Here is a 23,980-nt window from a genome sequence, read left to right as displayed (position 1 = left end):
AAGAGCCAGCTCTCTGCATCGATTCCTGCTTCAGAACTTATCATGCACGACCGCAACAATAAAAGTATTTTAATTTTAACAATACCTACACATACAACTACTAATGCACAACCTAATCATCTAAGCTATATACTTTACTAATAAAAAGTGATACCAAATTCGTTGTTTTTAAAAAAAAGTATTATTGTATAAAATAATTATTCATTCTTTCTAAAAATTTGTAAGTCAAAACGGCTATAAACTTGTTCCACGATCATTTGCAATCGATCGAAACTTGTACAGCGAAATACGCGGTGTCTCGTGGTCGACAGCGAATGGGTTGATCACGTGACGATTCAAAGCTTCGCAGCAGCGTGAAAATCGTAAGTGTCGAACACGAAAGCGGGTGGATCGCGTCTTCGAACGAGGAAACAAGGGACATGGTACGGCCCGTTAGCCGTGTAGCGAGGGAAGGTGGGGAAACGAAGAAGGGAGGAGCAATAATACGGGGTACCTTGGAGAACGGCCAAACTGTCAGCCGTAATGTTATAGTCGTTACGTGGCACATCTCTGACGCACGTCGTGGGAACGAACACTTTATTCTCTGACAATGTGCACGCGTACAACCGTCTCGTATCGATGCAAAAGCACGGGGAGAGCTTTCACTTTCACCGAAGAAATCGAGGAACAGCGCCCCGTGGCTGTTCACTCTTCGTCGATCGTTGCCACCGTTCTCCTCTTGCGCCTATCCTCCGTGCAACGTGGATATGAACAGTATCGTGTCACCGGAGCGCAATTTGTAGCTCCCTTCGCCCTGAAAATTTCGATAAGATCGTTAAGACCGATGTCAACTGTCCGGTGTTACGAAACAGCGAGTTTTTTTTTTTTTTTTTATTCACATCGACACGAAGAATCGTGTTTATACAAAGTAGGATATATGTACATTGCCAGTTTGAATTTCAAACTGTCTAGTCTAAATTTCAATGACCCCCCTCACACCAATCCTCACGCAACTCAGTGTGTGTCGAGCTGCGCGTAATCCGATCCTATGAACAAAGAACGAGAGCGGAGCAGGAGCGAGTGTGAAAAGAACGGTGAGCCATAGAACGGTGATCGAGCTCGAGAACATCAAAGAGACGCCGCGGGCATCGCGACGAATCGTTCAATTTACGAAAATTTTAATTTCCACCTTTCACGTTTCATCATCGCGACAATGGCGTCGACGGATCGGTGAGATTCTCCCGATCGAAATGAGTCCAAACACGGCACAAATTGGTGAAGTTTCACCGTTGTTCTATTATTTTCGCTATTCGGGACTGTTAAATAATTGGGAATAAAATTCGTCGGATGTACGTCGTGTTTGGACTCGTTTTAATCGGGAGGACCTCGCCGATATATCGGTATCGTTCTTACGAGGATAAAGTGACGAAACATTTGAAATGCTCAAAATCGATTATCTTTACTTTCTCTAGGTGTATTCTCTCTCCTCGTGGAGAATCTCGGGACAATTCTTGGGATGAAATCGTTGCGCGATCGTTTCAACGCCAATCTTCGATTGATTTGAATTTAACACTAGAACTACCAACGGTAAATGCATTACTATTTTTATCAGATCATATACGTATCTTTGAAATTAGATGGAAAAAGGGCGAATTAATTTACGAATATCATTAGTTGTCTATTTTGATAATTGTCCACGAATATTGTAGGCAAAGACACCGTTAATATTTGAGTAATCTTAAAAAGAAGTGTGGCGGTACTTCTCATACTCACCACCAGAGGGAAACTAATCACTGACCGTTTCCCACAAGTTCTCGTACCAGCTTTGATCGGTATATATACGATCCCTTACCGATCTTCCAATATCCAGACGTAATAGGTTGTTTAATAAGTATTGTCGTTTTATAAAACTTATTGAACAGTATACTGTTCAATAAGTTTTATCGAACAACCTAGTATAGTATATAAATCAAGGTTAGGTTAGGTCTAGGTTAGGTGCTCAAAATTTATTGAGCAACCTAGTATACTATTACTGTTCAATAAAATTTTATCGAACGACAAAACTTATTGAACAACCTAGTATAAGTCAGGGTTAGGTCTAGGTTAGGTTAGGTGCTCAAAATTTATTGAGCAACTAGTATAAGTCAGAGCCTTCTTAGGATGCCATACTACTAAAAAATAAGTCTAGCAGACCCGGGATGAAACGCTCTCTCTCTCTCCTTCCATCCTTCACAACATTAACTTAACGTCAAAGAAGTTTAAAACAAGTTAAATTAACCTCCTTGCTAGTCCTAGTGTTTTAAACGAGCACCACTACGTTCGTATGTACGATATTAAAAAATTACAAAATTAATTCCTCACGGTCTTTTCCAAGTACCTATTAATTCAACAGCGAGAAGAAGATTATTAATATCGTGACACCGTAATGCAAAAAAAAGGTTCGTCGGGAGAGGAGTAGTGTATTTCGGGAAAAATCATCGATGATAAATTTATCCCCGTGGAGAGAATATATTCAACTTTGTTATATTTCACGGAAAGTTCGATCACGGAGCGAGAAGAAGAAAGATACTGCGACCTGTGGGGTGTCTCTCTTGCGTCACGATCCCCGTGGTGTAAGTGTGTGTGCGTAGCCTCGGTTACAGGGAGAGAGAGGGAAAAAGTGTCTCGTCGGATGTTCCCCGGTTGAGATTCAACGAACGCGCGCGCCAAGCCATCCGCTTTAATGCGATCCTACAAGCGACGGCGACGTACGAACGACACGACGAATTTGTCGAATCGCGAACAAGCCACGCAAAGAGGTGGAGGGGGGAGGAGGGCGGCGAGCGATACGAGCGAAAATGTGCGAGCTCGCGGCCGGGACGTTGGCTCTCCCTTTTAATTTACGAGTCGAAAACGACGAAAAACGGAGCGAGAGAGAGAGAGAGAGAGAGACGACCGAGACGACGCGCGCCAGACGGTGGACAGAGCGAGAAAAGGACAACGTACACGTAAGCTCGCTCAACGCGACAGAGGGTTAGAGTGGGGGGGGGGGGGTATGGTGGGTGGAGAGAGAAGGGGAGTAGAGTGGGGATAGAAAAAGAGTAGAAAGGACAAGGAGCCGCGGCAGTCGAAGCATACGAGAGAAGCTTCGAGAAACGTTGGTATTATCATAATAATGGCTGAAGCCATCATCTTTCCCGCGTCTGCTCTCTGGCCCCCACCGCAAACCGTGCCGCCAGTCCCGCTTCTCGAGGCTCTTTCTCCTCGAGGGTGCTTCAGGAAGCACATCCTAATAGCGCTCGCGTTTTGTACATTTACAAATTTAAAATGATAATTTCGCCGGTGGGTGTGGCATGCCTTTGGGTCATTTGCGCCCTTTCACGACCGCGTCCGCGGTCGTTCTCTTATTTCTCTTCGTTCTCGGTGGTAACGGGTGTTACCGTAACTACACACGTAGGTCGATTATGCGACTCGCTTGGATAAAAAAAAAAAGAAGAGGGGGAGATCCAACGACGAAATGGATACTCTCTCGCCGAACGTTTGTCAGATGTCGCGGGCAGATGTGTCCCGTGGATGGGTTATTGCCTTTCGGAGACGAAACGAACCCGAAGTACCGCCAACGTGCGCGAAGGATTATAAGTTTCTAACCTATTAGCGACGAGGAACCCGACTCACTTTGTTCGTGTAGCGTGAACAAATTCACTCGACCGTTCAAGGATCACCGAGAGGCCATCCCCTGACGACACCGTTCAGTGTCTTCGGCGTTCCGTCTTTATCGATTACGGATACAAACTCTCGTGATAAGAAAGCGTATCGATAATGGAAACACTGTAACGATCGGTCCTGTCCACTTACGCGGCTCGATGTCAAAGTAAATGGAACTCGGAACATTTTGGAGAAACGGGGACGGACAGATGGAATTTGAAACATTTTAGCAACTTGGAAGTAAGAATACTTTTTAAAGTTACAGGCTGGGTAGTTTAACAGCTTAATACAATTTTCCAAGTTATTCCGAGCCACGTAGTAACGTATATTTCACGAGAGGAACGATCAAACAACACTCTGAACTTTCGTATCTCATTCTTTGGGAATGGAAGCAAAGCAGGGTAAGAAAGAAAACTTCTCGTGATGCACGAAACGAATTTATTAAAGTGCATCAGAGTTACACTCGTATTCTTACGTTTGCTTCAAATATTCCAAGTTTCGTACATTCTTACGCGATCCAACATTTTTCGTTATTACGATACAATGGAATCAAAGTTCCATCGATCACCCTCAATGTAATACAAACGAGATGATGGAAGTCCACGTGGTCAAGACTTACGAAGAATTACGAAAGAGAGAGTCCTCTCCTACGATCGGTGTTTGCAACATCTTCCTCTGTAAGTGGGCGCACCGGAAGAGACAGCAACTGACCGTTCGGACCAGCTACACGACCGGTCAGTTGCATATGCAACTATTAGGGGTGACCGGACTGAGAAACGGGGAAGCTGGCAAAACTAAGCTACCAATTCCATAATTGTTTGGCAGGGTACAGATAATCGTACATGGTGGCCTTTAGACTAACTTAGTTTAAGTTTAAAGCTAAGCTAAGAATCGTAGAGGAACAAACAATCACGGGAAACATTTGCCTTTACAGATTTTGCAACATCTCGATGTTTATTTATTATAAGTATTAACAACCGTCGTAGGACCATCGTTTCTATAATTATTAATAATGTTGTTGTACGAATTATGGCTTAAAAACCATCGGTAAGTTACCTTGTGGTGGATATAAATAGAGGGGCCGGTTGTCGAAAATTTCATTCCAGGATGGATCATCTATGGCGACCACTCTCCAATTTTTTCTTTTTTTCAGTTTTTTCTTTGTTTAATTTATTTTATTTGTTCCAACATATCTGTATTTGTTCTCCGATTTTAATTTGTACTTGTTTCTCCATGTTTATTTTTTTGTTATTGCATGACTGCATTTAATCTTTTGTATAAATTTATTTTGGCTACCTTAGCTAGATATATCAGGAAACAAAGACAGAAGACACCATGTACGAGTATATGTACTCTGCCAAGCAATTATCCAATCTTTAGCTTATTTTTGCTCGCTTCCTCGCTTCACCTCGGTCACCTCTGCTAGTTGCATAAGCAAGTGACCGACCGTGTAGACGGTTCGAATTGTAGAATGTAATTCTTCGTAAGTCTTGACCATGTAGACTTCCACCTCCACGATTTAGTAATCTCGTTTTTATTAGATCGAGGGAGATCGATGGAACTTTGATTCCATTGTATCGTAATATCGAAAAATGTTGTATCGCGTAAGAATGTACGAAACTTGGAATATTTGAAGAAAACGTAAGAAAACGTGTGTAACTCTGATGCACTTTAATAAATTCGTTTCGTGCATCACGAGAAGTTTTCTTTCTTACCCTGGTTTGCTTCCATTCTCAAAGAATGAGATACGAAAGTTTAGTGTCGTTTGATCGTTCCTCCCGTGAAATATACGATACTACGTGGCTCGGAATGACTTGAAAAATTGTATTAAGCTGTTAGAGTATCCAACCTGTAACTTTAAAAAGTACTCTTACTTCCATGTTGCTAAAATGTTTCAAATTTCATCCGTGAGGATTAACAGACCTTATTGTTGTAATATTTTCTAAGACCAATTGTCCACAAATGATATGTAGAGACGACTTTCCTACTTTTATTACCTTTACCGACTTCTATGGTTCATTTGAATCTACTTCCCAGAATTATCATTCTTAGATAAAAATGTTGCTTCAAAATCACTAATATTTTACGAAGTCGGTATTTCAGATCGCGTGACACCAATTCTCGTAAAATGAAACGTCTATTCTGTATCCCGGATGTGATTTTGTAACATGATACATCTATGTTATATTCTACAATAATTAAATCTCGCAATATTTAATCTCAATTCCTACACTGAATTGCGATAAACCAATAACGTTGAAAGTGGCACGGAAATAGTACGAGAGCGAATCCCCAATCCGTCCACTATTTGTTAAAGCTATTCTATATCTCGTAATAACATACTTACCAATAATTCCCAGTCAGTGTCGTTTACAAGAACTAAGATTCCCGGTCGCCTGCACACATAACACAATGTATAGTAATGAGACGTGTAGCGTATATGTTCACGTAGAGATAAAATTAAATATATTTATACAAAAATACGAATCAATTGGCGGGATATGAATTTTTAGTAATTCTTTAAAAATTGTATATTCTACCGCGAACAAGGAATAGTTCTTTCAAACTGAACCGTGGTGCCATCTCAAGTAGCACCGTCGTACTTTTTAGATAGTCTCCATCTTGAATTCACATATCGCTCAAATTGGCAAGTGCGAATTAGCACAACATACCGTATTGTGTTTGTGGTGCTACACACGTGTCACTGTAAACTTTATGCGTGCCAAACAGGAAATCTTTCCGGTACATCGTTTCAATGTGCTATTTGAAATGTTTACAGCACTGGTATTGAATTGTCGAATAAATTAACAACTTACACGGTATTTCCTTGCAAGAAAAGTTCCGGTCGCTCTTTCAAGAGATTATCTTTTATCCAGAATAGTAGCCTCTGTATCGTCCCTACAAAATTTTACCTAGCAAATTAAAACATCCGATCGAGGAATATTCATCGAACTTACACTCATTTCCAGGTAAGTTCACCTCGTGCTTTTTCTTCTTATCGAAAAGTAGTTCCGCCCCACCACTGAAATTATTTAGCAGATTGATTAGATATAATACGACTTTATAAAAAGTTGGGTTATGTTGGGTTATGTTTTAACATTACCCAAATTCAATGTTCACCGGAACTCCACTTTTTTCGGAAGACATGTTTTTAAATTATGTCTACATATATTTACTCTACAAAATTATCAACTGTCGGGTCGTATTTACAGTAAACAATCATTCACCGCAGATAGAAACAATATGAGTGACATTGCGGCTCGATTCCACGTTCCTTCGATTCAGCAAGCCAGTAGTGTACAATTCACACGTGCTAAAATATTAATTCTAGTGTACAAAATTTCTTTAAAATACATATTTCGTTCTGGGCCTTTCCACGTTTCTTTTTTTTAAATTTTTGTTCTATTTTGCAAGAGCATGCGCACAAGTTTCAGTAACGAATAAGCCTGTACTTTTATTCGTTGTTTAATAAAAAATAATACATTTTTGTATCAATCGGTAAAACGTATTTTCCATTTTTCATTATAAAAAGTAAACAAACTAATGTTAAAAATAGCCATTACGATTGAAAATTTAAAGTAAAATGAGGAACAAGTGCCCCTCGTATCAAACTTAAAACACATCCCTGTATATTCGCGGGTCATTAGTCCCACAATAATTATATATTTAATTGAGACGCAAATATTGTATTTTCGTGTGTAACATTTATCGTTCGGGAAATAAAAATTGTCGTTTAAAAGTATTATGGACAGTTCAGATATATTTAAGTAAATACACAATGAAAGAGATTTTGTAAAGATGTAGAATGTGCAACCGGACTGAAATGCAGGTGCCATCGGCGGCAGCTGTAATGGCGGTCGTCAGGGAAGTGTGATCGCACGCGTTAAATACGAAGAAAATCGAATAGTGCGCAGTCAATACGTATTCATATAATTTTGAAATACTTGTAATTATAGAATCCCGCATAATTATAATATTTCTAGTGTTTGATATCAACTTGCGCGATGTCAGAAGAAAACGAACATACTTCGGAAGAAACCGATACAGAAATGAATGCGGGAAATCGCACTAGTGAACAATCGAAAAGTGGAACAAGCATGTTAAACAATGAAACAGAAGTACCTATGTTGGAAGACGAAGAAATGCCAACATATATCAGTGTATCGAGTCCGTCGAGACGCGAAGATGCAGATGTCAGTAATGCAAAACAACAAGACAGAATACCTATGGAGGAAGACCACAGTCGAAGTCCTTATCCCAATGATGATCAAGGAGGAGGCAGGATAATTTATGTATTATCATCTGGCGAAGAGAGTACTCGTGCCTCCAATGACGATGAAGACGATGAATTTGCAGACAGCGAAGGTAAGCGACAAATAAAAGTATTATTTAACGATAGAACAATATTTGATACATTTACTACTATTGTAATTGCAGATATGGATGAAATGGTTCTTGAAAGTGAACATAGAAATATAATGTTGGAACACGAAGAAGACGAAGACGAGGAGGAAGAGGATGATGATGGAAATCCTTTAAGATTATACAATGATGATGATGAAGATGCTAACACAGAATATGAACAAGAATGTTTCGATAGGGCTTCTGATGATTTTATCTTAAACAATAGATTAAAACAACATCATAAAGAAAGAAGTTTGTCGTTACAAGACTTAAGTTTCTCTAAGAACAATGTTCATTCTCCGTATAATAAGAAAAGACATAGTATAAATGTTTTTGGACAGAATTATTTAGGTTTACAACCCAATCCTATTGTATATTCTGTCGCGCATAAAAAACAATCAACACCTCTTAAGTATCAGCATGTTGAAAGCAGAGTAAAACGTTATATTAAAGATATAAAAGAAAGAAATAGAAAATCGATAGAAAGACGTACCAAAGTACAAGAGTATATAGCCCTCAAACATGCTGATGAAACTGAAAGTAAGAAGTTTCTTTGGTTTATTAGAATTTGGATATTCAAATTTGAAAGATATGTCTGCTAGAAATTGAAGGTATGATTGCACGTTGAAATACATTTATCGAAAAACAGAATTGGACAATCTTTCATACATCTGAATAACCAAGTTCTAAAATTATTATTAAGTAATGAATAAAAAAAATTTTTACTTTTTGGTTATAGACAATGACACTGATCAATTAAAAGCAACGGTTACTAACAAAGTTATAAAAGATTATGCAGAAAAAGCTATTAAGGATTTACAACGTGAAGAAAATGACGAAGATGGCAATTCCGTGTATAACACAGCCCAAATAGTAGAAAATGGTGATAATAATAAAATTAATATTAGAATAACTGAAAACCAATATACGCATATTCAAAAGGACACTGAAATGAACAAATGCAGTGACATTCAAAATGAGAAACGTGCATCCGGTAGCGATGATAAATTAGAAAAACAAAACGGTTCTGTAGATGTTAAGACATGTAATGTCGAATATCAAAATACTTCTGATGGGAAGCTAAAATTTAATAACATAGATCAACCTTCTCTGGTTAATGGTCATCAGCAAGCACCAACACTTTTCAATCTACGTACATTAAGTTATGAGGAATATATGCATGGTACTTCCAATACTGGACAAAAAGAAGAATTAACTGTACAAAGACACAAGATTCAGGAAAAGGCTAATGAACCTGAAACATACAATGAAGTAGAGATGATGAATGTACAAGAAATTGAGAACAGTAACACAAGCTGTCCACTGAAGATTGAGAATGTTAAAAGTATCCGAACAACACAGGATGAATCAGAAAATTTAAATTTTACAAAAGTAAATGCATCAGAAGGAACCACTGCAGAAAATATTGAAGTAAAACAACTTAAAGCTCAACTTTCTCAAAAAGATGCTCAATTCCATAATTTACAAAATGCTTATCAAAAAACATTAGCAGAAAATATGAAAATGAAACTAGAATTAGATGCTCTGAAAGAATCGTTGGCAAAATATGAAAATGAAAATAAGACATGTAAAATGAAAATTGCATCTGTGCAAACTGAAACCATTGTAGAACCTGTAACCAATTCAAAAACAATTGAAAATTCAGGTGAAACAAGTAATAAAATATCCAGTAGTAGCGTTGCATCTACGATAAGTTCTATCGATCATTGGGCAGACAGTGCTTGTAGTCCAGCAATATCTATTAAACCACCTGATTTAACAACAATTCTTAATTCCGATGATAGCTTAGTACTTACTGATGGTACTCCAAGAAAATTAGCACTTCCATTGTCTCGAGCATTTATTACTTCGTCTCGAATATTGCAGACTCTTTCCAATATAACAAAAGGTAAAACAAAAGTTGAAAGCCCTCTAGTAAAAAATTCGAAGAAACGAACAAATGAAAATTCAACAGACCAACTAAATTTGGACTACAATTCTCCACTTCATACTTCAAGTTCTAAAAAACGAAAAGCAACAGATATGCTTGGGTCTTCTACTTTTATTCAACCATATAAAATACCTCACACGACTATCGAATCGGAAAAGAAAAATCACACCGACATAGTTGATTCGAAATTTAAATATTCAGAGGTACATACAAATGTAAAAACAGAGCAACAGCAAAATGGACCTGTTAATAAAAGTATTGATAATTCTTTACCTACAGAAAATCAAACAGAAGAAACTAATGATCAGGATGACAGTGTAAAATGTTTCATATACAGGGAACATGAAAATAGCTTGAATAGAAGTTTCTTAATTCAAGCAGAAGAACCAACAAAAGATAAATTAGATAATGAAAAGAATCATATCCAAGAATGTGGTCCATATTTACTGGGTAACCTTGAAGTAAGAATGTCTGAAATAAATGGCACAATTAGCGTTTGGGGTAAGGAAGTAAGTGAAGAATGTACGAGCGATAATGAAGACGACATGGAAATATCAATAAAATCGACTGAACAGAAAACGTGTTCTTGCTGGCAAAAAACACCACAAATTAGATTTAATGGCAGCCCACTTGTGTGTTCAACTAATAAAAAACAAAAGATCCCATTAAAAATCGATAGATCTAATATTTCTCAATGTTGTCATTCTTTGTCGCCGAATACAACAAAATCACCTTCCTTAGAAAATGATATAAGTGATAAGAGATGCGAGAGCAACATTTTTACTCCAAGTACATATATTCCTTCTTGTGATTGCGATTCTGCAAAACATCGTAAAGAATGGCCGACATGTAAAAGTATTGCAAGTTCACAAGAAAAATTACATTCCTGTAGTATACATCATACAGAATTTGCGGATAAAGAATGTAACTGCGGTTCGTATCACGAAAAACGAACATGCGATGATAATCCGATTCCTAATAAAGATAAACTTCACATTAAAGGAATTCGAAGGAATTCATGCAAAAATACATTCACATCTGATTCAAATGGTCATCTACATGAACATACTGTGAATACTTCTGCTGAAATAAACGAAGTAATTTGCAAATATAATAAGACGTGTCGAAGTTCTCTTCAAAATATATCGGATAACAGCCTACAGTCATCAAAATGTTGCAATACCGTTAGGGACACTTCTTGTATGCGTAAATCATCTTTGGGCAATATGCATGGTTACGATAGTTCAGGAAAACAGACATGTAGTCATAGTCTTTCTAACGATGATGAAGACGATCTTTTAATCCCGCCCAAACGATCTAACGAAACACCTGAAGTAAGATACTGAAAAATAATTATCAACCTATCAAATAAATTTATTTGAATCTTTTTATGTCACTTCAATACTTATGTTTTCTGTACACAGACAAGGCAACGGAGATTAAGCGGCAAAAGGGTACGTGGAATTCTTATGGATCTCTTAAGAGGGTGTGGAGATTGTCGCAACAGTGGTGCAAATAAAAATAATCACTATCAGAAAGGGTCATCATGTGCAACAAATATTTCTCCACAAATTAAGATTTCTTCTCAGTGTCCTACACCCGAACCAATAAATTCGAGTTCAACACAATGCACTGATAGGTAACATATTTTTTTTTTAATGGTATCATTAAGGTATGACATACGGAATACATTTTTATAAATTACTTACAGGTGCTGCCATGCATATGCACGACGGATCGAATCCCAACTGGAAGAGTTTCGTATGGAAATGGAGAGAGTACGATCACGCTCGGATGCAATCCTCGATATGCTCAATATGCTTCACTCTGTTGACATGAACTAATGAAACTAATATGTCTTTTAATTAAGTGCTTTTTCCTTGTACAGGTCATTATTTTAATTTTCTTAAGTCAAGATGTATGCACTATCATAAAATTTTCTTATTTACCTCTTCTACTTCATTGCATATAAAAATTACATGATCGATTTATTAAATAAAGTACATATACGTCGAAAAAGGTATTACATTGTACCAGATGTATTCTTTTATCATTATAATGGTTGTTTTCGCAACACCTGCTCGCAAAGAAAATTTATCATGATTTTTTATGTCGTGGAAAGTAATATTTACCATTTTTTTTTTTATCTTTCGTCTATAGTGGTAGTCACGAAAAATAATCAATCTTTTTTACATTCTGGATGGACAATACAATTTATGCGACTCCAAGGTGAGGCAACTTTCAGCTCGTTAGAATTTAATTCCAACGCGAACGAGGGCACTGATTGTTATTCTTTTAATAGTTACAGTCGCAAGAATCAAATCCTGGTCCAATCTCTCCAGGCAGGACACCAGGTGGAACCTCCCCTTGACCCTTGAAGATATTGCTATAAGATGTTTTCAGATAGTTTACGTGACCCTGCAGTGATCTTATACGACCTTGAGCCTGTTCAAACGCCTCGTTCAAATTGTTTATTTGGCCTTGCATCTTCTGCCTGATCTGTAGATTGCAAAGTAACGCATACGGGTTACAGTTAACATTCAAAGAAGTAAGTGCAACATGGATCGTTTAATGATAATGATTACTTCGTCTCTATCCTTTTGCGCGGACCTCGCGGTAGCTCTGCATTGTGCCAATTGTCTTTCCATTTCCGCGATCTGACCTTGCATCGATCTTCTAATAGTCTCGCACCTCTCCTTCGTTCGCGCTACCTGTCTTGCGGAATCTTCTCGAACCTTTCAAGAGAACGATCCATTGAAATGATTTTATTTTCCACAGGTATAGAAAAAGATAGACGTACTTGATCGAGCATCGCTGTCAGTTGGGTAACTTCGTGCATTTTCTCATCGATGCGTTTCTGCAACTGCGCCTCGTGTTCCTCGAATCTAGCAAGCGTATTTTTTATGCGTTCGTTTTCATGGCGCAGTTCGGAGTTTCTCCTTTCCATTTCCTCGAACCGGCCTGATCCATTTCCTCTTTCATCCTGCAAATCTTAATCTGTTAATCACAAACCGTATCCGGACGTGACGATGATCTAACGGTGTGCAAATTCTGTAATGCAAGTACAAAGACCTGTAGTGCTTGATACTCGGTGCGCAACATGTCCAACTGATTTTGTATAGTTTGCATTTTATCCTTGCAACTTATGAGCTCCCGCGAGAGCTCCTCGCAGTTACGTTCAGCGACCAGGCGCATTTGTTGAGCTTCCTGCAATTTTACTTGTGTTTGTTTGAGAAGATCCGGCAACGGTGCAAGTTCGGCGAGCTTCTCTTGGAATTGATTCTACCGGAAAAATAACAAAACGTTTACCCTTTGACGAACATAAACGCACAATTGATTACGCACTTTAACTCGACCGATCTCTAAGGTCACATTTTCGTTCATTCGCGCGTTATCCATCTCCATGAGATCGAGTTGCCGGCGTTGCTCTTCCACTTGTTGTTGCGCCTATTTTTTTTTTTTCATTTTTATTTTCATTTGTTTACTTTTTTGTCAATTTCATGTACGCTTATACCGAAAACTATGAAAGGTTTTATGTTGATGACGGAAACCTGTAAATATTTATTACGATAATCCTCGAGCTGACCGGATTGATCTTGAATCAAAGATCGCAATTCCTCGAGTTCGTCTTGCGATTCCCGAAAACGTTGCTTGATCACGATTAGTTGTTGTTCCTGTTCGATCATTTGCTCTTTAAAACCTATCGTTATAAATTAATCGTAACGTGTAGACATCAGCGTAATTAGTTAACAAGATACAATGCGATACAAAATAATCACCTTCGTATTTATCTTTTTCAGATTCGATCGCCTTCAAACGTTCCAGAGCGTCTATCAGCTTGATATCCAATTTCTCTTTCTCTTCGATGGCTTCGCGTGTTTGTTGCTTCATTTTCTCTGCATCTGTTCTTAAACACGAAACCTCGCATAATTTGTTTTTGTAATCATCCTGAAGACGTGCGTATTGCTCACGAAGATCACGTAACTGTTGCTGAGGACACGTGCTAGCGCCCTTTCGTTAAACATCCGCATTAATAAATGTTAAACTTCCCGCGAGGAGTGCAATCTTACCATAGGTGCATTTATACAAGGACCAGTACAGGTTGAGGAAGGTGCAGGTGGCATCTGTGTACGATTTAAAATACGTAATTTTATTGGGTGCTCGTTAACCCTGGAATCGGAACGAAGTATGAAAAAAAAGATGCGTCGATGTCACATTTAACACTGAGTACTAATGTACTCAGTGAGTACTCACTGAGTACGATGTCTAGCGAATGTTTACATTATACTGTACATAATTTAGTAAGAACCGATACGTTCGATCATCGATTTACATCGCCGGAAATCTTATATGAAATAATCATATTTTAAGTCCAATACGGCTACGAAATTATAAATTACGCACAGAATAATGTCACACTATTTTTCTACAATTCGAACAAAAAAAAACGATCTTGAAATCTTTATAAAAATATGTTTATTTCATACAAAATTCTTCATGTTTCACATTTCTTCGTGTCGATGGAAAAGTTTCGATAAAACGAATAATCGCTACCGACCCCGATCACCTGAAGCGTAATTACTTTTATACAAAGCGGTGTGCCGATCGGGTGATCGTTGATCGTGACATTGTACGGATACCTTGGCAAGAGGTACGGGAGCTGGTGGTAGAATCGGTGGAGGTGGTGCGTAGGGCATTGAACCCGAAGATGAAGCTGGTGGAGGACAACAACCGCACGGTGCACAAGGACCGGTGCATTTCAACAACTTACGTTGTTGTTCCAGTTGTTGGCGTTCGCGTTGGACGTTGGCGAGTTCCATCTGCATGTTGCGCACCTCGCATTCTATGTTGCCCAATTGTTGCTCCTGGAAATGGTCATCGACCACGCGAGTATACGTAAAAAATTGAAACGCACGATTCGATCGTGTTACGAATGCACTGTTTTAAACATTGAAATGTACTATTTGCTTGCTGTTGGTGCTGTAGGAGGCGAGTTGGTTCTCTAGTTTCGCGGGGCACGTCCCTCTCGACGACGGTCCTGTTGGTGGTGCTCCTAGACACGGAGTCTTAGCAGCGGCAGGACTTCGACAACACATTTCGTCCACTTGTGAGGAAGCACTGCTCTCCGTACAAACTCTTGGTCTCGACGCTCCACCCGCGAGTCGTGGCGAATCTGTAAACATTCGTACATTTTTGTAAATCTTCTCGCTCGACGTTAGAGAAACGAACGATTTTGCGTTTAACGAAAATTAAGCGACTATTGTAACCGACGTTCCTGTACTACGCTAACTCCTCAATGGAATCACGAAGTGACCTTGAACGACCAGGTGATCGTCCGAATCGGACCAATTAATCGCTGTAAATATTAATATTCGTCGATCTCCATCTAGAACGGAACCTTTTATCGCGCGGATAACTCACCTCCACTGGGTAAATACGACTGACTATTCTGTGTCACTGAAAAAAAAAATACGAACGAAGCTGTAATTTTAACGAAGAAGATCGTTGATCGATTCTCAAGGTGTGCACGTACTGCATAAAGAATTGGCGTGCGCTGACGAAGTGTCGGCAAATTGTGGCTGAAGGCAACACTTGCACGGGCAGAAATCGTCGTCCTGGTGCACCGTGTTGGTGTACGAAAACGAACGAAAAGGTGACGGGCTCGACGTCGAGGACGAAACACCGCCTGGACAGGTGTAACAACAAGGACCGGTGACTCGTTGATTCAAGGTAGCTAACTGACGAGACAATTCCGTGTTCTCCTTCACGACTATTCTCATTTCAGCTTGTAGCCCGCATACCTTCCTCTGCAGGTTCTCGACAGCGGAGTCCTTCTCCAGTAACGCCTCTTCTAATTTATATCTGTGTACCGAATTCGTTCACTTTTTTCAACACGGATGAACTCGCCTGGCTCATGTCAACATATTTAATTTTACCGACGTTAAAGACACCTATTGCGCAACGGTTGTCAAGAAAATTGATCCTCGCCTCTTGTTTCTTTTTCTTTGTTTTTTTTTTCTTTTTTTTTTTCTCCCAATCAACCATCTATTATTTTCCGTCGCACGTAGCGGGTGGTCGAAACAGAGAGACGCAGACTTACTTGCCGCCTTCGAGTTGCGCATTTTCGAACACCAGTTTCTCTTGCATGGTCAACGATTCTGTCAACTTCCCCGTCAGGTTCTGCAGCGACCTGTCTTTGCCCCTCTTCTTGCTGTCCGCCACGATGATTTTCGGTATCTCGTCCTCCGTGTGCCCGCAAACGATCACTCTCGGTAATCTGAATGAAAACGATAAAAAATTAGGATTCGTGGAGGATTCGCGAAACGTTGGTAACCTACTTGTCCTCCGGATACTCGATTTGAGGCAGATCGAACAGATCTTCCCTAGGTTCTTCCATAACCTCTCTACCGGCCTCGTCTACCAAACCTGTTTGTTCTTTACCATCCACTTCTTCTACGACGGTGAGCTGCAAATCAATTAATGACTCACTCACTCATTCAACCCGCCAGCAATACGTCCCTTTGTGTTTACTCGTTTTAACAGTCGGTATGTACCCCGCTAGGTTTCGTATGGGGATACGGTAGCATATCGAATATTTTGGAGAAGGTGAGACTCGAGAAAACGGTCAAGCCCAACAATCGTTGCAACTTTTGCGTTATCTGCTCGAATTCCGCTAGCTTGTTCATAACCTTGTCCTGCTTCGATTGAATCGCTAGTGTGTCCTCCGCCGTTAAGTCCTTTTTCTGCGGAGGAAATTAACGATACGATAGAAACGAGAAATACGTAGAAATTTGGGCGGGAAAAAATCGAGAGGTGTATTTTACGAGGCATCGTTACCACGGTCAACTTGGCTATTTCGAGTTTTAATTGTTCGATCTCTTTCGCGAGTACGACGCAACGTTCATCGGCCTCTTTCATTTCTTCGATTATGGCATCATCGGTCAAAGGAGACGAACTCAACACGGAGTCTTTTCGACCATCGGACTTGATAGGCACACCTGGAAAATATGTTCGACGAATTTATTCGAACTGTCCGTGCATTCTCCTCTTATACGGAGTGTCGCAGATTTTAACGAAGATTTTAATGTAATTATATTATATAAACGTACATACGTCGTTTAGAGCTTTATTTGAAAGTTATGACACAAATACGAAATAATAGTAACAGTTTCGATACAATGTGTCAGAAAATATATCGATAATGTTTACACTTAGTTTATCTTCATCTACGCAAGTAAATATTTTCTATCTAAGGTTATCGAAAGTGTTACGATATTTTTAGCAATTTCTCAGGATTGATTAACGTCGCAACTCAAACTGTCTATCGTTACCGATAATACAACGTTGATAGCGGTTAAAAATCGAATTGATTGCATTAGGGATCTCATCTTTATCCACTTTTCTATTAATTCACATTACTATCTCAGATTTCGTAATACCATAACCCTTGAATAAAGTTCGAAGCGACATGTGTTCAGATGATACTTTTTCTCTCATTTAGAATACGCTGGCGAAGTTTGGGCCGTTAAAATTCGAAACACCCTATACATCGTAGTTCCGCGAGTATCGTGGACAAAGAGAGAATTTATGTTAAAATCATTGCACCTTCGCCAACACCAGAAGGAAGCAGATAGTCTGGAGGTTGGCCCACTTTCGATTTCTCCACCGCCGAATCTTCGACTTTTTCGACTTCGACTTCTTCGGCTGCATCGTCTCCAGTGGGAGTTTCTACGAAAACTTCCTCTGAACTTTTTTCGGCACTCTTTTCCTCTGGACTTTTTTCGACACTTTTTTCCTCTGGACTTTTTTCGGCACTTTCTTCGAGAACTTCTGTTACTTCCGTCTCGGGATCAGTCATTCTAAAATTATATCAATTTAGTAGAAAAATAATGTGTTGACGTTACGAACGTGCTTTACGTTGATGATTCTTCTTCCACTGGACTTGAACTTTCAATTTCGTTCGATTCCGTTACTATTTCAACGCTCGGCTTCCCTTTGATCTCCCCCAATTTATCCTTGTGATCGTCGGTTGCATAAATCTGCCAAATATTCGAGATTAATTTCATAAATACCGTTAATTAACCGTGTCCCGTTAACACACGTGAAATATTCAGTTTTATCTACTATAGCTATATCGAAACGAAATATCATTATTACACGATTTCGATTAACGGCCAATCGAATTTATCGATTATTATTAGCAGTGGTTTAGACTATTAAGATATTGTGTACACGTTTTCAAATGTCCCTATAATAGACGAAATATTTTTTCAATCATTTTCATTGATCGTCTTAAATTTCATCGATAGTGTTAACTCCTACATAATTTAAAACAGTTAGTACCAAAATCGCACCCGTTCGAGAATGTGCGGCTCGAGATCCGCTCGATGTCGCAAATGTAACGATTCTACGAGATTTTTACTATTCTCGAGTTTCTCCGACTCGAACGGATAAACGTGTCCTTCTTGACAACATTCGACCGTTAACGAGAATACTTCCGGCAAATTCAGTGGCTTCTTCAGATCGAACAAAGATTCCAATGAACCGAACGCATCCCTCCTCAGAGGTAACTCGTTGATCTCTGTAGTCTTTCTTTGTAATTTCGGACCGCACCGCTGCAGACGGCGACGCTTCAGATCGTGGGAACTTTTTGTTTTAATGGGAAATCTGTCGAGTTCGCGAACATGTATCGACGCCCCTGTATTTCCTGAAGAACGGGTTGAGTTCAACGTGCACGGTCGCCGCTTCTGAAACGATCGAATTGTACTCCGTAAAATACGTCGAACGTTTCTCTTTGACCGCGCTGAAAATAAATCTTTAAGTTTGCCAAACGAACAAAAGTATTCCACGCTACACGTAGACCCGTAGACACGAAAACAAAGGAATCGGACTAATAAATACTATACGATTCGATGTATTCTACAGGCTCGTGTACGGTGTATGTTGCGAAAGCATTCAATAAACAAGGAATATTTTACCTTCATTATTTTACCTTCGAAACAACACCGTTGCTTCACTCAATAACACAGCTTTTTTTTTATAGTATCGTAAATTGGGAAACAACGATCCCTTTTCTTTGGTTTATTCAGCGAAGAATCGGTATTGATATCAAATTGGGTCGAGCGATTTCTCAATTTTTTCGAAATTGTCTTTTGTGTAGTTTTTATAGATGTCAAAACTGCAATAGATAACACGTTTATATATTAATCGAGTTACCGAAATTATGAGAAAGTTGAGGAAAGAATTTTTAACGAATATGACACTTACACTGGAGAACTATCAATTTCTTCAAATATGGATCTGAAGCACGCGTCTTTTATTTTTATGTTATATTATATGTAGCTCCATATTCGACCATATTGGCTGTATCCATGGCATGTGGATAATTTAAATAGTTTAAGCCTTGCAATAATTTATATCGAAATGACAATAAACAGCTTTAATGTGTTATTAAGTTTTTTTAATTTAGTAAAGAAGTATATTATGAAATTCTCGTTTATGCGTTGAGTACACTAATGTTAGATTCGCAATGCACAGTTTTTAAAAATAAAATAAAAATTTTAGATATAGGAAATTCGGAATCAGGAAAAAGGAATTTACGAATAATTTTTTAATATCGTTTAATTTAATTGATCTTTTAATCAATCGGAGAATATCGAAACTAACGTTAGGTACATGTATTTAGATCTATGTATATACATACATAGTCATTTTTCTCATGGCGTTCGTATGCACTAATTGTATAACCTCTAACAAAATTTGCCCTATTTTATTTACATTCTAAAATAAAATAAACTTGAAATGTGTCTTAATTTAGTATAAATGTTTGATAAAATGAATATAAGCATAACACAGTCAAGACGATGGAAGCGAATCAAATATTGATGCTGCGAATGTTTGTAAACAATTGTTTCTTATTTGATATTTATGTATTTGATTCTTTGTAATAATACATACAATACAAATATTATAAATGAATTATTCCAAAGTAAAATCAAACAATATGTGCTTTTATTTAGGTAACTGTAATATATTACAGAATTATTCGTATTTTGAAAAGCTTCGTCCGACTTCTTTGACAATGATCAGCTGAGAAATTGAGTGAAACAAATATGTTAAATTAAGATAAAAATTCATAAAAATAAATTGATATTTGAACCAATTAATACTGTAAGTAGTAAGCTATTTTGTGCAGTGTAAATACAAATTTTTAAACGAATTACCGTAATACATTCGTTCAAAAAGGTCAATCGAAAATTCTGTTGTATTGTAAACACCCTTGTTACTCTCATCGATATATGTATATTACTTTCGCTTGCAAAAAAAAAATGTAAACGTATATTTTCTAAGAAAGTTTAGTCGTTTAAACTACAATATATTTTTATAAAATTCATACACAGATTTTTTAGTTTAGATTTTTATAACATGGAGGTTATGGATTATAGTAAGTGTCTATAATAAATCAGTTATATGGAGTACTTATAGTAAAATGTTATGATTATGATTTATGGAAATGATTGCATATGTACATAAAGAAATACAAGATTATTGATATACTTTCATAATCTTTTGTATTGTAAAGGATGCAAATTTTATATATCAATTTTTGTGTATGAACTATAGCATAGAAGAGAATATATTTTTGTACACAAACAATAAATTAAATATACAAATTTATTATAATTTTATAAATTTATAATAATTTTAATTGAACATTACAGGTAACGAAGAACCACAAATGGAAGGTACAGAAGAAGATCATTTTGAAGAATCTGATAATAACGACAATATTGCTAATATTGACAATGATGATAATACTGCACAGACCGGAGCTTCATTGGAAGATACAAGTGAGTCAGTTTTACTTTTAATATGTACATTGTAATTGATATAGTATGTCATGCATGTATGGTATTTTAGAAGATGATGATGAATCAAAGGCAAAGAAAGCTAAAGAAACAACTACAGATGAATCTGAAGTTGATTCTGATCAATCTTGCCCGATATGTATGGATCTATGGACTAGTTCAGGAGAACATCGTTTGTGTTGTTTACGTTGTGGGCATTTATTTGGACACAGTTGTATTTTACGATGGTTACAAAGTTCTTGTACCAGTGCAAATCGCCGTTGCCCCCAATGTAATAGGAAAGCTGCTGTTAAAGATATTAGAATGTTGTATGCCAAGAAGTTGACATCTATAGATACTGATGAATTAGATAAATTAAAAGAACAAGTAAATAATGTTACAGCTGAAAAAAATCGAATAGAACTGGAACTGTCCAAGTATGCTCTTAGGCAAAAGTTGTTTGAGTATCAAGTCACTAGTATGCAGAATCGTATATCCGAATTAGAGAATCAACAATCGGAAATCAGTATTCATTCCTGTCAAAATATCTCCAAACACATGATTAAAAAATTTCATTTAGATCGATCTATAGAAATATGTAAGGACGGTGGTTGCCGTGTATTAGATTATAATCCGTGGTATGGATTTTTAGTTGTATCTCAAAAATCAACAAACGCATTATTTTCGGGTTACGGCATTAAAAAAATTGACTCGGATAAATTTCAGCCACGTCAATTTATTTTTTTACATTCTCAAGCTATAAGAGATGTTATGTTTAATGCAACCCAGCAATCATTATTACTTAGCGTTGGCTTTGATAAATGTGCAAAATTAATGGACATTCAGAATCACATCATCGTGCACACTTATCAAACAGATTTTCCATTGTGGAGTTGTTGCTGGTCAGGTAACAATCCAAATATATTTTTCACAGGTGCACAGAATGGATCTATAACACAGTTTGATATTAGACAAACCTCTGGTGCTATTGAAACCTTGGAGAGTCCAGGTGATAGATCACCAGTGGTTTCTCTAGCAACAGTACCTTCTAATCCCGGTAGTGGCATTAGTCGAGGTGGATTCGTTGCATGTCGCTTAAATACATGTTATGCTTATGAACAAAAAGACTCAAAATATATACCCAAACAAATATTCCTCGAAGGTCCATTTGTATCCGTATGTTACGACGAAAAAAACAACCATGTTTTAATATCATCCCGTCCAAATGCCAGACAACCTCACGCTAGGCACGTTGTATGTACGATAGAAAAAGGCAATGATGAATCGGTTATCTGTAATGTTATACATACATTCCATGCCGGTAATTCTCAGCAGTTATTGTCTCGACCGTGTTATATAAACATTGAAAATGATACATTAGTTGCTGCACATCAAGAATCCATCAGCAGTATATCATTGTGGAGTATATCTACTGGAAAGCAAATAAATAGTCTTCCTGTATCTGACCCTGTTGTGGATATGTGTGCAGTTGATGCTAATAGTAATTTATTTTTAGCAACGCTTTCCGCAAAAAAAGTTAGAATTTATAGTCATGGATAACTGTCATTATTACAGAATAAACAAAATAGCGTAAGAACTAATGCGATGTTTATATTACCTGATCCATGACCAAAATGTCTTTCACATATATACTGTAAGCTTGTAATTTAAGAGACATATGATACAACTGCTAGTAATGCACTTCCTAGTTCCAAGTCTGAATACTTTTTGTACAAGATCATGTAATAAAAACATTTGTAAATAACACAAAACAAAGATTTACTGCAAGTCACATGCAAATTCATTTACTTTTGACAATACAAAAGTTCTCTGCATGCATAACTTGAAGTGAGCAGGAATAGTAAAAATAAAATTGAAAGTTACCATTAATTAATTAAATATTATATATAATCTTATTACTAGACTAGACTGCTCTGAATAATATTTAAAAATAGAATAATAATAGTAAAAATCATAATTATATATTGATAAGTATTAAGTAACATGGTTGCTAATAATACGAAAAAATGTACTGAAATTAGAATTAATCAATTATAATTATAAGGGAATTTTTGTATAAATATTTTCTAAACTAGTACTGAAAAAAGTCGTTTATTAATATTTTTGAAATATTAAATTACATTTAAAATGTTTAAAGATGTTGCATCCAATTATTTTCATAAATTAACCCATGTATACCTAATTTTTTTAAATCTGAGATTTTAAATCAAATAAACCAAACAGCATTTATAATCTATTAACACACCTCTAACACAGCCTCCATATTAATTATTAAAAGATGTAAAAGAAAATTGAGAAATTTCTATTTTTGCACTGCCAGAGATATGATATTTCATAATTATATTTAGAAGTCTATATAACATGTGTGGGATAATATGTTTAATGCTATACAAGTAGTGTTTTGAACAAGTCTGAAGTGTATTCTACATATGCTGCTATTTTATTAAATTCTATAGATAATTAATTTTTTCTTAAATTATTTATAAATCAGCAATTCTTCACAAACAAGACACTTTCATAAATATCATTAAATATTTTGAATATAAAACTGTTCTTTCCTGAATTTTCTTAAACTGGAAGTGTCAACATGATTTGTAATACAATACTTCTAATACTTTTTTGTCATTGAATTCATCATTACTTGAAAGTCTAATTTGTTTTGTAACTTTATTTCTTGTGATGTATAAATGCGATTTGCTTTCTGCACGTGGAATGTACATATCCAGTTTCAAATACAGAAAGCTACGTATATATAGTAATGTATACATAAATGACGGTAATTTATAAAGTATTGAAATATATCCCATCACCGAAAATGTACAAAATTTAAATATTAACAATATAGCATTTATAATTACGATTCTTTTTACAAATACCATTTAATGCTAACAAGTTCTTGTCTATTTTGATAATGTACAATCAGATTTAATTAAGGTAAACCTCTTTGTGGCTTAAAGAAATTTAGACGTTAATAATAAGAGTATATAATGATCAATGCTTTTGTATGAATATAACAGAGCATAAAACATAGATGTTAATTTATAAAAATAAAGAGTGTTTCTTAAATACTGTGCTATGAAAAAATTAACTATGT

The 23,980-nt window shown here is 36.9% G+C and overlaps 5 protein-coding genes across 11 annotated transcripts; 2 read left to right on the top strand and 3 right to left on the bottom strand.

Moving 5' to 3' along the window:
- Positions 1-559: 559 nt before the first annotated feature.
- On the bottom strand, positions 560-6,952 carry Urm1 (Ubiquitin-related modifier 1). The gene is made up of 5 exons (XM_076313804.1): positions 6,767-6,952; positions 6,621-6,685; positions 6,480-6,561; positions 6,011-6,059; positions 560-793 (listed from the first exon to the last, which is right to left on the bottom strand). The coding sequence occupies exons 1-5, from the start codon at positions 6,808-6,810 to the stop codon at positions 725-727; spliced, it is 309 nt and encodes a 102-aa protein (XP_076169919.1). The 5' UTR covers positions 6,811-6,952; the 3' UTR covers positions 560-724.
- LOC143147992 (uncharacterized) lies at positions 6,342-12,041 on the top strand. Of its 2 annotated transcripts, XM_076313799.1 has the most exons (7): positions 6,342-6,632; positions 7,462-7,569; positions 7,647-8,028; positions 8,101-8,607; positions 8,807-11,352; positions 11,443-11,657; positions 11,730-12,041. In XM_076313799.1, exons 3-7 carry the CDS (start codon positions 7,668-7,670, stop codon positions 11,860-11,862), a joined length of 3,762 nt encoding a protein of 1,253 aa, XP_076169914.1. In that variant the 5' UTR covers positions 6,342-6,632; positions 7,462-7,569; positions 7,647-7,667; the 3' UTR covers positions 11,863-12,041. The 2 variants fall into 2 exon arrangements, with proteins under 2 accessions (XP_076169914.1, XP_076169915.1); XM_076313800.1 differs by lacking the exon at positions 7,462-7,569.
- LOC143147993 (uncharacterized) lies at positions 11,116-16,550 on the bottom strand. 4 transcript variants are annotated; one of them, XM_076313803.1, is made up of 14 exons: positions 16,357-16,550; positions 16,119-16,295; positions 15,552-15,880; positions 15,440-15,475; positions 14,980-15,191; positions 14,659-14,883; positions 14,089-14,142; positions 13,798-14,029; positions 13,570-13,718; positions 13,328-13,465; positions 13,091-13,225; positions 12,819-13,001; positions 12,604-12,753; positions 11,116-12,517 (listed from the first exon to the last, which is right to left on the bottom strand). In XM_076313803.1, exons 1-14 carry the CDS (start codon positions 16,413-16,415, stop codon positions 12,314-12,316), a joined length of 2,283 nt encoding a protein of 760 aa, XP_076169918.1. In that variant the 5' UTR covers positions 16,416-16,550; the 3' UTR covers positions 11,116-12,313. The 4 variants fall into 4 exon arrangements, 3 of the variants coding, with proteins under 3 accessions (XP_076169918.1, XP_076169916.1, XP_076169917.1); XM_076313801.1 differs by having other exon boundaries at positions 13,091-13,300; positions 13,364-13,465; XM_076313802.1 differs by lacking the exon at positions 15,440-15,475 and having other exon boundaries at positions 13,091-13,300; positions 13,364-13,465.
- LOC143148392 (uncharacterized) lies at positions 16,419-19,002 on the bottom strand. Its single transcript, XM_076314693.1, has 7 exons — positions 18,997-19,002; positions 18,467-18,765; positions 18,362-18,425; positions 17,936-18,057; positions 17,624-17,877; positions 16,856-17,016; positions 16,419-16,761 (listed from the first exon to the last, which is right to left on the bottom strand). Exons 1-7 carry the CDS (start codon positions 19,000-19,002, stop codon positions 16,555-16,557), a joined length of 1,113 nt encoding a protein of 370 aa, XP_076170808.1. The 3' UTR covers positions 16,419-16,554.
- Positions 19,003-19,859: 857 nt separating this feature from the next.
- Rfwd3 (ring finger and WD repeat domain 3) lies at positions 19,860-22,870 on the top strand. 3 transcript variants are annotated; one of them, XM_076313677.1, is made up of 4 exons: positions 19,888-19,913; positions 20,038-20,188; positions 20,740-20,868; positions 20,939-22,870. In XM_076313677.1, the coding sequence occupies exons 3-4, from the start codon at positions 20,757-20,759 to the stop codon at positions 22,423-22,425; spliced, it is 1,599 nt and encodes a 532-aa protein (XP_076169792.1). In that variant the 5' UTR covers positions 19,888-19,913; positions 20,038-20,188; positions 20,740-20,756; the 3' UTR covers positions 22,426-22,870. The 3 variants fall into 3 exon arrangements, with proteins under 3 accessions (XP_076169793.1, XP_076169792.1, XP_076169791.1); XM_076313678.1 differs by lacking the exon at positions 20,038-20,188 and having other exon boundaries at positions 19,860-19,913; XM_076313676.1 differs by lacking the exons at positions 19,888-19,913; positions 20,038-20,188 and adding an exon at positions 20,348-20,462.
- Positions 22,871-23,980: the final 1,110 nt, after the last annotated feature.

Source organism: Ptiloglossa arizonensis, chromosome 6 (assembly GCF_051014685.1).
Source record: "Ptiloglossa arizonensis isolate GNS036 chromosome 6, iyPtiAriz1_principal, whole genome shotgun sequence".
Taxonomy (NCBI): Eukaryota; Metazoa; Arthropoda; class Insecta; order Hymenoptera; family Colletidae; genus Ptiloglossa; species Ptiloglossa arizonensis.
Note: the sequence above shows the minus strand (reverse complement) of the source record. Positions and strands in the feature narration are given on the sequence as shown.

Excerpts from the sequence above, each read along its gene's own strand:
- Urm1 (XM_076313804.1), bottom strand. The coding sequence starts at position 6,810 with ATGTCTTCCGAAAAAAGTGGAGTTCCGGTGAACATTGAATTTGG. Across the intron at positions 6,562-6,620 it reads GAACTTACCTGGAAATGAGT|GGACGATACAGAGGCTACTA; the intron begins GTAAGTTCGATG and ends AAAATTTTGTAG. Across the intron at positions 794-6,010 it reads ACACTGACTGGGAATTATTG|GGCGAAGGGAGCTACAAATT; the intron begins GTAAGTATGTTA and ends CGAAATTTTCAG.
- LOC143147992 (XM_076313800.1), top strand. The coding sequence starts at position 7,668 with ATGTCAGAAGAAAACGAACATACTTCGGAAGAAACCGATACAGAAATG. Across the intron at positions 8,029-8,100 it reads TGAATTTGCAGACAGCGAAG|ATATGGATGAAATGGTTCTT; the intron begins GTAAGCGACAAA and ends TTGTAATTGCAG. Across the intron at positions 8,608-8,806 it reads ACATGCTGATGAAACTGAAA|ACAATGACACTGATCAATTA; the intron begins GTAAGAAGTTTC and ends TTTTGGTTATAG.
- LOC143147993 (XM_076313801.1), bottom strand. The coding sequence starts at position 16,415 with ATGGAAGAACCTAGGGAAGATCTGTTCGATCTGCCTCAAATCGAGTAT. Across the intron at positions 13,466-13,569 it reads ATCGTAATAAATATTTACAG|GCGCAACAACAAGTGGAAGA; the intron begins GTTTCCGTCATC and ends AAAAAAAAATAG. Across the intron at positions 13,301-13,363 it reads TAGAGATCGGTCGAGTTAAA|AATCAATTCCAAGAGAAGCT; the intron begins GTGCGTAATCAA and ends TTTTTCCGGTAG.
- LOC143148392 (XM_076314693.1), bottom strand. Across the intron at positions 17,017-17,623 it reads TCCTTCTGGTGTTGGCGAAG|GTGTGCCTATCAAGTCCGAT; the intron begins GTGCAATGATTT and ends CATATTTTCCAG. Across the intron at positions 16,762-16,855 it reads AAATAGCCAAGTTGACCGTG|AAAAAGGACTTAACGGCGGA; the intron begins GTAACGATGCCT and ends TTTCCTCCGCAG.
- Rfwd3 (XM_076313676.1), top strand. Across the intron at positions 20,869-20,938 it reads AGCTTCATTGGAAGATACAA|AAGATGATGATGAATCAAAG; the intron begins GTGAGTCAGTTT and ends ATGGTATTTTAG.